This window comes from Saccopteryx leptura, chromosome 10, assembly GCF_036850995.1.
Source record: "Saccopteryx leptura isolate mSacLep1 chromosome 10, mSacLep1_pri_phased_curated, whole genome shotgun sequence".
NCBI classification, from domain to species: domain Eukaryota; kingdom Metazoa; phylum Chordata; class Mammalia; order Chiroptera; family Emballonuridae; genus Saccopteryx; species Saccopteryx leptura.
This window is the reverse complement of record NC_089512.1, coordinates 37,711,880-37,727,950: the sequence shown is the minus strand read 5'-3', so window position 1 is coordinate 37,727,950 and position 16,071 is coordinate 37,711,880. Positions and strand designations below refer to the sequence as shown.

Sequence of the window (16,071 nt, the reverse complement as noted above, 5' to 3'; positions counted from 1 at the left end):
AAGATTACAAGAATATTGCTGAGCCACGCGTCGAGATTAAAAAAAAAAAAAGCTCAATAATGATTTGTCTGCTTGTTTTTAATAAGATCCTGCCAGTAGAGCTGAATCTTTGCCTTCAGAATAAACTCTGCTCTGCTGTGCTGGTGTCCCAGACCGGTGTGAGAGGGGATTTGGGACAGTGTGACCTTGAGAACAGAGCTGTGTGGGGAGGGCCGCTCTCTCGAGGCTGCAGGGCTAGTGGGGCGGCAGCGGGACCTCGGGGGAGTGGCTCTGGCCCCTCCCATGTGCCTGTCCCTCCCTGAGCTGGTGGAGTGCTGCTGCGCCCTCGGGCTCCCCTTGGCTACAACCCGGTGGTAGTACCCGGTCAGGTGGTGGCTCCAGCGGACCTGCTGCTCTTTGTGGTGAGACTGAGGGAGTAGCCAGGTAGATGGACTGTGGAAGCTCACCGTATCGAGATTCCAGTAACTTCTACTTGGGTGCGGGGTGAGTAAGGGGGAGAGGAGCTTGGCACAGGGGAGCCCTTTTACCAGCTTAGGTCCTTTCTGTGATGCCAGGGTAGGGTAGACCCTGGGCAGCGGTGTGCAAGGGGCTTATTTTTATTTTTTTAATTTTATTTATTTTGTATTTTTTTTTCTGAAGTTGGAAACGGAGAGGCAGTCAGACAGACTCCCACATGCACCCGACCGGGATCCACCCGGCATGCCCACCAGGGGGCGACGCTCTGCCCATCCGGGGCGTCGCTCTGTCATGACCAGAGCCACTCTAGCGCCTGGGGCAGAGGCATGGAGCCATCCCCAGTGCTCAGGCCAACTTTGCTCCAGTGGAGCCTCGGCTTCGGGAGGGAAAGAGAGAGACAGAGAGGAAGGAGAGGGGGAGGGGTGGAGAAGCAGATGGGCGCTTCTCCTGTGTGCCCTGGCCGGGAATTAAACCTGGGACTCCCACACTCCAGGCCGACGCTCTACCACTGAGCCAACCGGCCAGGGTTGGGGCTTCTTTTTATAAGCTCTGTCTTGGGACCCTAGGAAGCCTCCAGAGACAATGGAGGGCAACTCTCTCAGGTTCAAGTCTCAGACAGCATGATGAGTTCTTCCCTGGGGTCAAGGTCAGGGTGGAGGCCGTGCAATCAGACTTGTTCAAGTTGGAGGCAGGAACAGGACCTACTGACCACGTGCCTGCAATGAAGAGTGCAAATATGTGCCTCAGGGAAGGATGAGCCATCGAAGAGGCCTCAGCAGAAAGGCCGAGCTGACAAGTTGAGAAGGGCTCTGAGCCATATTGTCTTGGTAGCCTGGGAAAGAGGATTGGGTGTCCTGGGGAGGCTCTGAGTCAGGGAAGAGAAGGGCTTCTGCTCTGAGAAATGAGAAAAGTGGGCCTAGAGGAATAGTAAGAAATTCCCTTTGGCAGCGAGTCAATGATCTGGCCATCCCGTCCAGGACTCAGTTGCGGTGCTGGGCCCCGGGCGTTCAAACCTGCCCACCCACGCTTTCTAAGCCCTGCTTGTGCCCCACCTCAGTTCCCAATCTCTTATCTTCCAGATTGGGGCAAGTACCACCCAAGTGGGGAGAGGCCCTCACCTGCAGCTGGCCCCCAGGAAAGGTGCCTTGGCCTGGCAGGGGCTGCTCCTGGGAACTCCAGGACATCCACAGTGATGACAGTCATCACCTGCTGGATCCTGAAACTCAGTTTGACTCAACGATGCCAAGAAGGATCAGAAATAGACCTGTGGTGGCGCAGTGGATAAAGCGTCGACCTGGAAATGCTGAGGTCGCCGGTTTGAAACCCTGGGCTTGCCTGGTCAAGGCACATATGGGAGTTGATGCTTCCAGCTCCTCCCCTTTCTCTCTCTCTGTCTCTCTCTCCTCTCTTAAAAAAAAAAAAAAAAAAAAAAAAAAAAAAAAAAGAAGGATCAGAAATAGGAGCTCAGTCTCTGGTCAGGCCGCCTCATCCTGGTCCCACTGAGCTCTGGCCCAGGGCAAGTAGCTGCCAACTCACTTCCCCTGGGTGACACAAATACCCACTTCAGGGTTGAGGACTAAACAGGTCGGAGCTAGGGGCTCAGGACAGCGTTGCTGCAGGCACGGAATCCTGCCAGCTTCAGGAAGCAGGTGTGTCTCGTCTCTTTTGTTTCCTCCTTCACGGCCTTCTGTGCCTGGCACAGACGGTGGCTGTGACCGGAACGTGCTCTGTAAATACACGTGTTGCCTTTGATAGTTATTGTGGGAATGTTCAGGAAATATTGGTGGTGGCCAAGACCCCACACCTCTTCCTCCTGCACAGTCCCATTTAGCAACCTGTTTTCTTGGGATTTTTCTCCTTCTCCCCTGTGAGCCAGTAGCAATCCACTGCCACTGGCTGGTGTCCTGAGAAGGGGTGACTTGACGAGGGGGACCCTCTTGTAGGGGTTTCTAAGTCCTCAGCTACTCCATCAACCTCCTGTCCCCTTGTGACTTCTTGTGATTCCACCATCTGTCCTGCCTGTCTGCCCAGCTGCCCCAGGGGAGAACCTATGGGGAGAAATGAACCCAGTATCTTCCCGCCTTCTCCTCACCCTGCTCCCTGATGCGTGTCCCTTCCCCCCAGGAGTAAGATGCCAGGTGTCACAACCTCGTGAAGTTACCAGTGGGCCCTGCCATGCCTCTCTTCCCGAGGAGGAGGCTATGGCTTTCTTTTGGAAAAGGAGCAAGCTGTGTTCTCTCCGATTTCCTCTTCCTCTGGCTGGCTCAGTATCACTTGAGTTTTTGCTCTGGGGTCCCCTTAGCAATTTCCAGCCAGGCCTTTCCGTGTGGGAAACCCCTGCATCTCACCTTCATGTGAAATTTAAGGGGAGATTTAAAGCAATTGGAAAGCACTTTACAGGTTAAATGCCCATCAAAAGCTCAAAGGACAGTTTTCCTGTAAAATGAGAAGAGATCTTAGGTGTATTACTGCTCACCCCAGAGATATGTTTCTAGAACTGTGACTGCTCTGGCACCAGCCGCTGAACTGCAGCCTTTCCTGGCACAGCCCACCGAGAGCTGGCGTCAGACTCCTCCGGTTTAAAGGCACAATCCCCAGCAAGACTGCCCCCCACTTCTACTGCCAGCCACAACTGGGGTCCCCAAGGACACCAAACTGCTGACCAATTGGCTACAAATCTGAGGGCTCCCATGACCATCCTCAGGTTCCATAATTCACCAAAACAACTCACAAGACTCAGGAAAGTGCTCTACTTAAGATTAGTTTTACTATAAGAATATAGATCAGCAACAGCCAAATGCGATGTGGTGGGTAAGGTTCGTACAGTAATGACGGTGTTTTGTTTTTGTTTTTATCTGATATTCAGGAAAATGCCTCAGCTATCTAAGTTACCTGCTACTGCCTTCCAATTTTAAGCATTTCCTCTGTGCCTGGCACTTTTATTATCTTATTTCATTTCTACCACTGCCCTTTGACCTCTTTGATGTTATTGTGTCCGTTTTTAGAAGAGTCATTGAGGTCCAGAGGGCAGGGACCATCTCAGAATGATGTAGCTAAACCATACCCCAACCTGACCAGGTGGTGGTGCAGTGGATAGAGCATCAGATGGGGACACAGAGGACCCAGGTTCAAAACCCTGAGGTTGTCAGCTTGAGCTCAGGCTCATCCTGCTTGAGTGTAGGGATGCTAGCTTGAGCATGGGGTCATAGACATGACCCCCAGGGCGCTGGCTTGAGCGTGGGATCATAGACATGACCCCCTGGGCGCTGGCTTGAGCCCAAAAAGCCCTGGCATGAAGCCCAAGGTCGCTGGCTCGAGCAAGGGGTCACTCACTCTGCTGTAGCTCCCTATTCAAGGTACATATGAGAAAACAATCAACGAACAGCTAAGGTGACATAATGAAGAATTGATGCTTCTCATCTCTCTCCCTTCCTGATTGTCCCTGTCACTCTCTCTGTTTTGGTCACAAAAACAAACAAACAAACAAACCCAGGTAAGATTTGACTCCAGCTCACCAGTTCCAGTCTAATATGGAGCCGCCTAAATTTGCCTCAACCACAGTCCATCAATGTTTCTTCCAGCAGAAGACAGTTGTCTTTCTGTTATAAATGTTGGCCATCAGGAGATGGCTACACTTGTGTGTTATATGCCGTACTACTGAGACATCAGAACAGGAAAAGACCTTTCCCAGAGGAGGCTTGGTGGGGTGCCCTGCTCCATTCAGGCACTGACCAGCCACCCTGCCAGGCCGAGCCTGAGGACCTCCTGCCCGAGAATCAGAATGGCAGAATGGAAACCTCTCAGGTGCTGGCTCTCCTGCTTTCCCACCAGGGCTGTCTGTTTCTGGGAGCCTGGAGCAGAAGACTGGGAGCCAAGCTCAGCTGGGCCAGTGTCTTCTGAGCCCCCAGGGCTATGGCAGACCCAGTGGGACAGTGTAGAGGAGCACTCCATGCCGGGCCTGACCCAACAGCTGTTCCTTTACCACCCACCCTTCCTCCCCTCCCAGATGATAGAAATGCTATAGTAGGCATTTCTGCTATTGCCAGGCCCCAGGGGACCTGCTCGAGGTTAGGTCAGAAGCCAAACCCTGCAGTTTGGGCAATTAAGAGCACTTGTGAGATTCCAAAGAGTCTTCCTGGTTCTCTTAGCCGTAACAGTGGTTCTCAGTTGGGGTGTTATTGCCACTCAGAGGGCATTTGCTAGCATGGGGAGGCAGGCAGGGTTGTCACAATGACAGGATCTCGCTGGAATTTACCCAGCAAGGTCCAGGGATACTAAACATCCTGTGAGCAGCGGGATGGTCAGGCACACTCCACAAAAACCAGTCCTGCCCATGAGAGACATGGGGAGTGTCCCATTTACTTCCCCTACCTGCTGGTTCCTTAGAAAGACACCTTCCTCACCCGTCTCCAGGCTGAATGAATGGGAACTAAACAGCCTGCCTCCATCCCAGCCTGTGACCAATGACAAGGCAGTATTTCCCGGTGAACGTGGGCCAGTGTGAGAGTAGCATCCGTCGTACACCCACTCTGATTCTTCATATATGGCTCTCGCATCAGTTAGGATCTAGTGGGTCAAGAAAAACGTGGATTAGGGTGGGAAGAATTCACGGAGCAGGGAGAGGCCTCCTCCTCGGTGGCTGGCAGTAACTCCCCCACAGCCCACCCGGTGTAGACTCGGCAGCCTTGCTCTGGGTCTTCCTTTCACTTCTGCTTCCACCTCTCACTTTTCCTCTGGGCTTTTTATTTTTATCGGTTTTGTTCACATGAAATGTGTTTAGAAGAAAGTAGCTCGGATGCCATGGCTGAACCGCTCTCTTCTTGTTTTACAGTTGGGAAGACGTCTCTGATCACAAGGTTCATGTACGACAGCTTCGACAACACGTACCAGGTGAGGCCCTCGGTGCCCGTTTTCCCACCACCCTTAGTGTCTGCAGCCATGACACTTGCCTGGAGACCGTGCTGGCCTGTCTCTGGGGCGTGCGAATCCTGAGATGAGAGCAGGGTGTTCCTGGAGCCCAGGGCGTTTGTTTTGTCTTGAAGGAGCTTCTCATCTGTGTATGGGCCCCAACCCAGTAAAGACCCTGGGAACTTCTGCAGATCCAAACTTTGGCAATAAAAACCCACAGCGTTTTCCAGTAGAGAAAGGACAAGTTTCAGTCTGTGTCATCCTGCTGCCCGTGGGCAGTTCTAACCATTACAGTGTTTGATTAGTTGGGTGGGTAGTCACGTGGAGGAGGATGAACAAGATGCAAAATAATGGAGGTGAAATAGCAGTCGTAGAACTTGTTCCTTGAGCACGGTTCTGTTTGCTGGATCTCGTGCACGTGTGCACACACTCAGACACACGCACACACGGTTGCTGAGGACTTCCTTCCCTGGAGAGGTTGATGTGATGCACTCGAACTGCTCTATGTGGGCAGGAGGCTGGACAGAGTGTTCTCTGCTCCTCGCTCTCAAAGTGGTCTAGGGTCAACCAGTGGCCCAGGGGTGGCTCCAAGTGACCCAAAGGCTGAGCTCTGTGGGGTCGATAACATTTTACTTTCCTGGCATCACTGGTGAGTGGGAGGTTTGTGCAAATGAAGTGAATTTTCCCTGTTACTATCGCTTTTTTGCAAAAGTACCAATTTTATTTCTGCTATTTTTAAGAAAAAAAGATATTTTCTTCCTTAAAACAGACAAACATGCATTTTTCCAAGCCAGTGGGTGCTGTGAATGACTCGTTCTAAGGGATGTGAAGTAGGTGTTATTTGAGAACTAAAGGCAGGAAGGAAGGCTTAGTACTTGTGTGGATTTAGGAAACACTGGTGAACAAAAGCAAACCAGCTTTTCTACTGCAGGCCTTCTCAGAGCCTTTATTTACTACATCAGTGTAGGGTTTTGTACTGAAGGAGGGGTGTAGGGTGCGGGATCTCCCAGACTTGTCTGGTCATGGAATATTTTTGTCACCGAGTCCTCAGAGGAGAGACATTTACAGAACACACTGGGACGGCTGTGCTAAGAGGTCCGTGTGCCTTCCTGGACTGACGGAGGACGCAGAACACAGCTCACTGCCCATCACAGTTCCGTGTCTTCCGTCTGTTTTCTCCTGGACCACTCATCATCTTGCCCTCTTGACTCTCTCACTTCCTGCTTTTCCTCTGCTGTCATCTGAAATGCCAGATGACTGGTGGGCTTGGTAAGAATTGCCTGAAGGGTCGGAACCTACAGCTCCGGGAGAGGGGCCCTGGGTGTTGTGCACAGCCCCGGGCGCCAGCTTGGGGGATGGTGATCTTGGCCACTGTTGGGCAAACCAGTGTGTTTCAAGTGTGAAACGTGTGTTAGGTTTGCTCGCTTGTATTTTACCTCAGTGGTGCACTGGCGCGGGGCAGCGCCCTGTGTGGACAGTCTATGGAAGGCTGCGGGCGCTTGTCCTCAGGGCGGCAGGTTGCAAATTGCCAATTGCCTGCCACTTGAGGAGGGGCGATTGTTTGCTGGAGAAGGGGTGTTTCCCCCCCCAGTCTGTTTTGCTAGAGAGTCCAGGGAGAGAGAGAGAGAAAGAGAGAGAGAGAGAGAGTAGAGTGAGAGAAGGAGTGCTGAGGGGCTTGGGAGCCCTGAGATTTCAGCCCGGCCTGTTTGGATGGGGAGTGCTGAGGCTGGTGGGGGGCCTGAGTCCAGGGTGAGTCGGAGAGTGAGAGGGAAGCGGTCTTCCCTGCCTGTTTGCTTGTCCGCCGTTATGAGACTCTAATAAATGCAATGACCTACCATTTTCTGGCTCCACTGTTCCTTTACCGTCTGCCTGAATCCAGTGGGAACCTGCAGGGCCATGGCGACAGCTACTGGCCCTACAGCCGCACCGTCTCATCATGTGCTCTCCAGGCTGGGGCTTTGTGCCACCGCAGCCTTAGCAGAGGCCTCGCCGCCCAGGGAGGGGACTTCTACTTCATCAGTCTGTCTTGGGGATTCGTCTAACAGACGACGGTTTTGGAGACTGACTTGGTAGTCGTGCACGCGTGCGTGTGTGTGTGTGTGTGTGTGTGTGTGTGTGTGAGAGAGAGAGAGAGAGAGAGAGAGAGAGAGAGGAGATAACTCACTGATATTATTTAAATTATTTGATAATTTTGAATATCATGATACCTGCAATGCCTCTTGTTGGTGTCCCATTGTACACAGCGAGACTCTTGGCTGTTTGATGTTCTTGGAAGTGGTAGGTGGTAATGGTGCCCTTAGGGCCTTGGCAGTGGTCCTCATTGACATGGATCAACTCCTCCCCGTGTAGCTTATGTCCCTCAGAGCCTCAGCCCACCTCTATCTGCAGTCTCATCTGCCACTGCGCACGTCTTGTCACATATCCCATGGTCCAGCAGGCCTGCTGCTTGTGGCCCCACTCAGTGACACTGTCACAGCTCCACGCCTTGGCTCCTGGTGTTGCCTCTGCTGGAATGCCCTTCTCCTCTGCTGTGAAATGTTCTTCTGACTCATCGAGGCTCAGAGCGCATGTTTGCCTGTGCTCTGCCCCCTCCATGGCTCGGAGCTCTCCCCTGGCCGGTTGTCCTAGGTGCTCAGTTAGCCTCCTGGCTTTGCAGGAACTCCTGTGTGCTCTGGGCGTGACTGAGGCCACGACCCCTTGGACCCACACTGCACTCATGGGCCCCGCACAGGACTCGGCCATACCTGGTGTCAAGTGCCTGTTGGTATCGAAGTGACCTTGGAGAGACGCTGCCTGCCTTGGTTTTAGACCCCAGCAGACCGAGAGGCCACAGAGGCCCATGTCAGCGTGGAGAGAACCGGGAGGAAGCCGCCAGGGAAGCTTTTCTGACTTACTGTTTTTGCAGGAGCAGGTGGAGCTTCTCTCCCAATCCCCTTTAAGATGGTAATTAGGCTAGGAGACTGGAGCTGCAGTTCTGCCATCCACAGGCTCATCTTAATGAATTCTCTGGAGATGGAAAGGGAGAAATGTTACTTTGTTTTTCTTAACATGGTAGCAGAGACATTTGGGAAGTAGCCCAGATCCCCAAGGGCTCTGGGAGATGCTTAGTTGCCCCCCAACACGGTGATTACTTACACCCACCCCCCAGAAAACCTTGCCCATCAGCCAGTAGAGCCCAGCAGAGCCTGCCACCCCCCCCCCCCCCACCTCAATTAGCTGTGATGCCCAGCCAATCCCCAGGACAAACTTCCCCTCCCTCCTTCCTGTCCTTTCTGTGTGCCCTCATTCACTCATTCTGACAACAGATAGTTGTCAGGTGCTTCCTTGTTTGGAGAGACAGTGAGAGGAAATGACCTGGCCATAGAATGTGGCTCCGCCCTCAGCGTGGAGAGCAGAGGGGTCAGCCTCATCTGGGTGGCAGTCAGCGAGTCCTCCCTCTTCCTGGGGCTGAATATGCCTGAGCCCCCGAGGGGTTGGCATGAGGACCCGTGAGGACCTGGCCATGCAGATGCAGAGCTGGATTCCCCTGTTGGACCTCTCCTGGGTCCTGTCCAGCTGGTAGGCCCTGGGGGGTGGCACCTCGTCAGCCTGTGGGCCCCTGGAGGGCAGCTCTGCTGCCTCCTGCCTGGCACACCCTCTACACACATGTACCTGTTCTCCTCTTGGCACATGCATTCCCCAGCCTCTCACCGCCCCGCCCATCACCCCATCAAAACCCACTCACTGGGAGAAGCACAAAATTAAGATTGGCAGACATCCTGGTGAGAGTCATGTCTCTATAGTTCTCTTGTATAAACCCCCAACTAAGAAATTACTTTCCAAATTTGCTATAGAAGAAACCTTCTGGCACCTGCACTGTGGCGAGACTTGACCCTCTGTGTGGGCCAAGCCCCGTCCCCTCCCATAGGCCAATGAAACACACCTTGGGCCACGGCTTGAAATACCACCTGCAGAGACCTGAGACCAAGCCAGTGTGGCGCTAGGGCTGGTCTCAGGCCTCTGCATGTGGCTGCTGAGAGTAAGAGGGGGGGAGGATTTGGAAGCAGCACTCTTCTGGGGTTTCTCAGGGGTCCTTCATAGGTCCTCTGTCTTGGCTACACGATAATATTACTTACTGGGGGTCTGGCCAGGAGATGCACAGGCCAGCTCAGGCATTAACATTTTTAAATTTTCAGAGTTGATAGAGATGAATTTATAGCCAAGGCTGGAGCAATGGACCTCCCGTCACAGCACAGATTAGGAAACCGGCTTTGTGGGCTGCCCCCAGGAGAGGGTCCCGGCCTGCAGGAACTTACGCAGCTGCTCCCCAGAGTGGAGGAGCGTTTCTGGAGGACCATGGAGCTTTGCCTACACTGGGGCACTTCTGGGGTCCCATAGAGCCTTTGTGAAGGGAACAGAATGGCTGAGTCCACCCAGCCTCACGGGCAGAGGACCTCTCCCCACTCGGCAGTCTGTCTGCTCTGCCCGGAGCTTTCCTCTCTAACCTCCAGGGTCTGAATTCGTTCCCTGGGGCTGCCATGACAATTGAAACTGTCCTTTCACAATTCTGGAGACTAGAAGTCCAGAGTGACCGTGTGGCAGAGCCAGTTTCCTCCAGAGGAGAGTCCTCCTCCTTGCTCCCTCCGGTCTCAGCCAGTTTCCTCCAGAGGAGAGTCCTCCTCCTTGCTCCCTCCGGTCTCAGCCAGCTTCCTCCAGAGGAGAGTCCTCCTCCTTGCTCCCTCCGGTCTCAGCCAGTTTCCTCCAGAGGAGAGTCCTCCTCCTTGCTCCCTCCGGTCTCAGCCAGCTTCCTCCAGAGGAGAGTCCTCCTTGCTCCCTCCGGTCTCAGCCAGTTTCCTCCAGAGGAGAGTCCTCCTCCTTGCTCCCTCCGGTCTCAGCCAGCTTCCTCCAGAGGAGAGTCCTCCTCCTTGCTCCCTCCGGTCTCAGCCAGTTTCCTCCAGAGGAGAGTCCTCCTCCTTGCTCCCTCCGGTCTCAGCCAGTTTCCTCCAGAGGAGAGTCCTCCTCCTTGCTCCCTCCGGTCTCAGCCAGTTTCCTCCAGAGCAGAGTCCTCCTCCTTGCTCCCTCCGGTCTCAGCCAGTTTCCTCCAGAGGAGAGTCCTCCTCCTTGCTCCCTCCGGTCTCAGCCAGTTTCCTCCAGAGGAGAGTCCTCCTCCTTGCTCCCTCCGGTCTCAGCCAGCTTCCTCCAGAGGAGAGTCCTCCTCCAGAGGAGAGTCCTCCTCCTTGCTCCTTCCAGTCTCTGGTGGCCGCAGGCGGGCCTTGGGTGGGGCTGCCGAGCTCGCATGGTGGCCTTCTCTTCGTGGCGCTGTGTGTCCTGTCTTTTCCACTCGTAAGGACTCCAGACACTGCATGTCGGGGCCCATCCTAAACCCAGGGTGATTTTTCATCATAAGCTCCTTAATAATTAATTACATCCACAAAGATCCTTTTTCCAAAAAGGTCCCATTCTGAGGTTCCAGGTGGACAGAATTTGGGAGGATATTCTTCAACCCACTACTGAGCCCTGTCACCTCCCTGTCTGGTCCCACTGGGGACCAGACTCTTGGCTCAGGCCTCAGAATGATTTGCCCCCACCCGCCCCCCCTCCCTGCATGGACCCCCCACACACGGACACCCCCCCAGTGGGACCCCTGCAGGCCCCCAGGTGCCTCTGGCCCTTCATGGGCTGCACTTACCTGGGGCAACCGTTTCCCCAGGACCGTATCTCAGCAGCATGACTTTTTGTTCTCACAGGGTTTTTCAAAATGATCAGGATGTTTCTTTGAGTGATGTTGTAAGTTGATTTAATCAAGTCCTTAGGTTTACTGAGGTCTGGTCATTGACACTGTGCCCAACCCTCTGCTCTGCAGCCCCCAGACCAGTGTCTGTCTCCACCCTGACGGTTCAACCTGATAGTTTGACAGTTGGGGTTAGCCTTTCAGAGGGGCAGGGCTCCAGCTGGCCCTCACGGCTGGGGAGGGGGCTTTGTGAGGGTCACGGTGAGTGGAGAGCAGTGCTTTGTCCTGTGTGGGAACGGATCCTCTAAACTCTTTCTGGAACAGCAAGTTCTGCTAACACTTGTCCAGCCAGACTCAGGCTGCTGGTCTGGGGGTTGCCAGGCTCGGGCAGCCAGGCCCCACATCTAACATGCCCCCACGTCGCCTCTGCTGGTGGGCCTGAAGAGGGGTTCAGTGAGGAAGGAGGACCTGGGTGTGGGTCCAGCCCGAACATCTTCCTTGAACACACACCTACACACCCATGCACACCGGCCTCTGTCCCCTCCACGGCTGGGGCCAGGGAACAGGAGAGGCACGGGGCCTGGGGAAGTAAGATCTGAGCACCTTTGTCAGCGGGCCACTGTAAGGAGATGAAGGAGCCTTCACAGAGCTCACAGCAGCAGAGACAGCCGAGAGAGGGGTCCTCTGATGGGCGTGGGGAGGTGCCCAGTGCTTCACCTTGAAGAGGAGGTGCGGTTAGACAAGAGGCATCAGGTCAATGCACAGGGTCCAGGGGTGAGATGCCCCTGAATGCCGGTCAGCTTGGCGAGGTGACCCTGCCCTCAGAGACCCGCTAGGGCACTGCCAGGCATCCAGGTGCTCCCTCTAGACATTTACTTGGTCCAGGAGGGAGGGCAGACTTGCCTTTGCTCTGACATCTTTCTTTTCCTCCCTTCTCTCCTCTGCCCTTGTCTCCCCCTCCTTTCTCTTTTTCTCTTTCTTTCTCTCACTCACTCTCTCACTCAAAAGAGAGAGAGACCGAAAGGGAGAGAAATGAGAAGCATCAACTTGTTGCAGCACTTTTCGTTGTTCATTGATTGTTCCTCATACGTGTCTTGACCAGGGGCGCTCCAGTCAAGCCAGCGACCTTTGGGCTCAAGCCAGCGACCATGGGATCATGTCAGGGATACCCTGCTCAAGCCAGCGACCTTGGGGTTTTTAACCTGGGAACTCAGCATTCTGGGTCTACGCTCTATTCTGTGTGCACCCCCACCGGTCAGGTGCTTCCTCTCTTTTAATGAGTATATACATTTAGGAATATGGTCACCTGTACAGACAGCTGACTAATGGTGGCATAAACAAAGCAAGGTTTTGGTTTCCCAGGTGTGAGAAGTGTGGAGAGGCCTGAGGAGGCAGAGCTGAGCAGCGATGCCATCAGCCCCCAGGCCCTAGCTCTCAGTCCATGCCGCCTTCTTGCTGTGTGGGTTCCCGTCTTCATGCAGACTGACACTGCTCCAGACATCACCTCTGCATCCAAGGCAGAGAAAGCAGCAGCTTCCCTCGAACGGCCTCTCCCTCCAGCAGATTGCTTTGTGTCTTATCGACCTGAATTGGGTCTCACCTTCACCCTTAGCCTGGGAAAGCAGAATTTCACTTTTATGGTCTCTAGGCAAGCAAGGGAGCAAGAGGTTGCCATAGATAATACGTGGGTTGGATAATGGTAAGTCTCCCAGTAGTACCTGCTATATTTATATGGACCCATGGTACATTCTCTGCCCCGTATTTTAGTAATCCTTCCTAATTCACTTTGTAGATTATACATAGGTAGCTCTTAGACAACTTCAGAAGTCCACTACCTGGAGCATCTTTTGCCCTAATTATTAGGGAAGGGCTTGTGCACTTGAATCCATATGTTGCCCTTCAGATCTTTTGGGGAGTTTCAGGCCATATGTCATGGGTATCTGTGGGTTTTGAACAGATTGATAGATTTTGATTAAATTTAACCCCTTATTTAAAGTTCGAAGGTACCTATCATTTGGTTGATGTTTCAGACCACAGCCAGGACATAAAAGAGCAATCAATAAGTCCTTAATTGGGTGTTGACTAAGCCACTCTCCACTAAGAGGAAAGTGGCCGCCAGGGCCGTGTAGACTTGGAAGCTGAGGTGTCTGAAAGAATCCAGGTACATGTGTAGTGGCCTCTGGAGCTCGCGTCCCCGCCTCCAGAGCGCAGAGCTGCTGGCAAGGACAGAGCCTGCCCAGCGTGATTTCCAGAGGCCGCAGTCTCCTTCCCCACAGCACCCACTTGCCAGTCTGAATCCTTAGGTTTTGCCAGCCTCATTTGCATGCTAATTTGCATGACTTTACCCTGCTTCTCTCATCTGATGGCTAGTGGTGTGGAGCACAGACAGCAGCTTCATTGTCAGGGGCTTGTCAGGCCCAGCTGCTTTCTGCCACTTAGGGATGCTTCCCCAGCCATGGGCCAAGGCCAGGCCAAGGCTAAAAGAAGACATACACACTCCTTTTCATGATTTTTCTTCCTGAAAAGAGAGTCTTGAGTCAATTTATGCAAATTACCATGCAGATTTCCACTGCAGACTTTATTACTGTGTCTTGTCAGAATGTGATGCAAAATATATTTCATAATAAATGCACATAGCAAAGAAGATTTCAACAAGTGCCTCAGGGAACATCCCTTTCCCCGGGGATCCGCTAGACCAATGGAAGCTTTTGTGCAGAGGGAGGCATGTAATGTACTACCATTCTGCACAGTGTGTCTGAGCCCGTTGACACCGCTTAATCCCACCTTCAGAAGATAAATGTGGATGTGGCTAGGAAATCTGTGTTTGTTACGCTCCTCGTGTTTTGTATGAAATGAAGTGCCTGACATTTTTCATAAGTACAGTTTGCAAGCAAGATGATTTAAAGGATTAAATAAGCATTACCAGGTCTGGGGCAACCTAATCACAGCGGAGTGCAGCCCAGCCTCCCCAGAGGGACATGGGGAGTTCAGGAGGCTCGTGCGGCACAGCTGGAGAGGGGGTGTGGGGAACATGGACTGGCAGGAGAGTCCCCAAAGCCAAGCCTGCTGCTCTTGTTGTCCTGATGTACTCCTTACATCTTTGTGGCATAATTACCAGCAAGAACAATTTACTCCATACCTCGTAAATGGAAATAAAGTACAAAAAATGAATGCTTTGACCAAGACTCCAAGGGAAGCTGAAGGAGGGATATGGTCTCCCTCAGAACCCACCTTTTTGAAGGTCAGCCTTTCCTGAAGCTCTGGGAACACTAGAATGTTAACAGAAATTATAAGCATAAAGGTTCCCAGGGCAAAGAAGCTTGGGAATCATTGGGTTCATATTTCTTCAGTGCAGAAATTCTCAGAGCCTTTACTATGCCAGTGTGCTTTGTGGGTCTCCACTAGGGGACAGAATATGCAGCCTTTCCCAGAAACACTTGATCATAGTCCGTTTTTATCCTAGAGATCACCTCATGGGGCTGTGTTTCACATAACTGGACTGAGAAATGTTATTAGAGGGTGGGTTTCCACACCTCCTCTTGGAAATCCTTCAGTCAGATGGATTTTTTTATACAGAATAGATTCAGGTTGTCTAACTCATGTGATCCACTGATTCTTGAAGGAAGTTATTTTAGACTGGAGAAGCTTAGGGCCAGATTGGCTGTCAAGAACACTCCTGGCCTGACCTGTGGTGGCGCAGTGAATAAAGCATCGACCTGGAAATGCTGAGGTCGCTGGTTGGAAATCCTGGGCTTGCCTGGTCAAGACACATATGGGAGTTGATGCTTCCAGCTCCTCCCCCCTTCTCTCTCTCTGTCTCTCTCTCCCTCTCTCTCTCTCTCTCTCTCTCTCTCTCTCTCTCTCCTCTCTAAAAATGAATAAATAAAATTTAAAAAAATATTTAAAAAAGAAAACTCCTATTCACCCCATAGCATCCAGACCCTGCCAAAGCAGTAATAGAGGCCACTGTATATATGCCGGGGCCCTCTGGGCCCAAGATCCCACCCTGGTCCATTTGGGTGGGGCACTCAGCTAACTTCATGCTGTATCTTCTGCAGTGGCTATGGTCTACCCTGGGGGGTCATTGACAGGGAGCCTAAGTTTGCTGCTGGCAGAAGTCTGTCCCCCTTCCCCGCCCAAGCCCTATGATGGCTCCTAGTCACCTCAGTCTCTCAGCCTCCAGGCTATATAAGTGTCATCGATCTGGGCTTTACCTTCAAAGCAGAAGTACCTCCTTCTACCCCACACTTATCCACCCAAGTCCTGCCCACATACACATACTTCAACATGTGAATATATAGTTGCATGCACATGGGTGTATCTCCATTCACCCATGTGTCTACTCATGTACTCATCCGTACCTTCCTGTCAATACACACACACCCGTGTGACCTGTGCTGACCTTTAAGAGGGAGTGTCAGTCATTGCAGGTCACAGGGAATCACCAAGGTTTCTAAGGCCTTTTATAGAAGAGTGTGGACTACCCGCATACCTAGCTATTCTTTTTTTTTTTATAAATAAATTTTTATTTTAATGGGGTGACATCAATAAATCAGGGTACATATATTCAAAGAAAACATGTCCAGGTTATCTTGTCATTCAGTTCTGTTGCATACCCATCACCCAAAGAGATATTGTCCTCTGTCACCTTCTATCTAGTTTTCTTTGTACCCCTCCCCCTCTCCCTCCTTCCCTCCCCCTGCCCCCCATAACCACCACACTCTTGTCCATGTCTCTTAGTCTCGTTTTTATGTCCCACCAATGTATGGAATCCTGCAGTTCTTGTTTTTTTCTGATTTACTTATTTCACTCCATATAATATTATCAAGATCCCACCACTTTGCTGTAAGTGATCTGATGTCATAGTTTCTTATGGCTAAATAGTATACCATGGTGTATATGTGCCACATCTTCTTTATCTAGTCTTCTCTTTTTTTTTTTTTTTTTTACAGTGATTAAAGCCTTTAAGCAAACTCTTGGCCAATACAGCAAGAATC

General features: G+C 52.2%; 1 protein-coding gene across 1 annotated transcript in view; it reads left to right on the top strand.

The window, feature by feature from the left end:
* The window catches only part of RAB6B (RAB6B, member RAS oncogene family), a 60,313-nt gene that overhangs the window by 27,001 nt on the left and 17,241 nt on the right, over nucleotides 1-16,071 (top strand). The window contains exon 2 of the mRNA XM_066351896.1: nucleotides 5,288-5,346. Coding sequence (XP_066207993.1) covers nucleotides 5,288-5,346 — 59 coding nt within the window. The remainder of the gene's footprint in view (nucleotides 1-5,287; nucleotides 5,347-16,071) is intronic.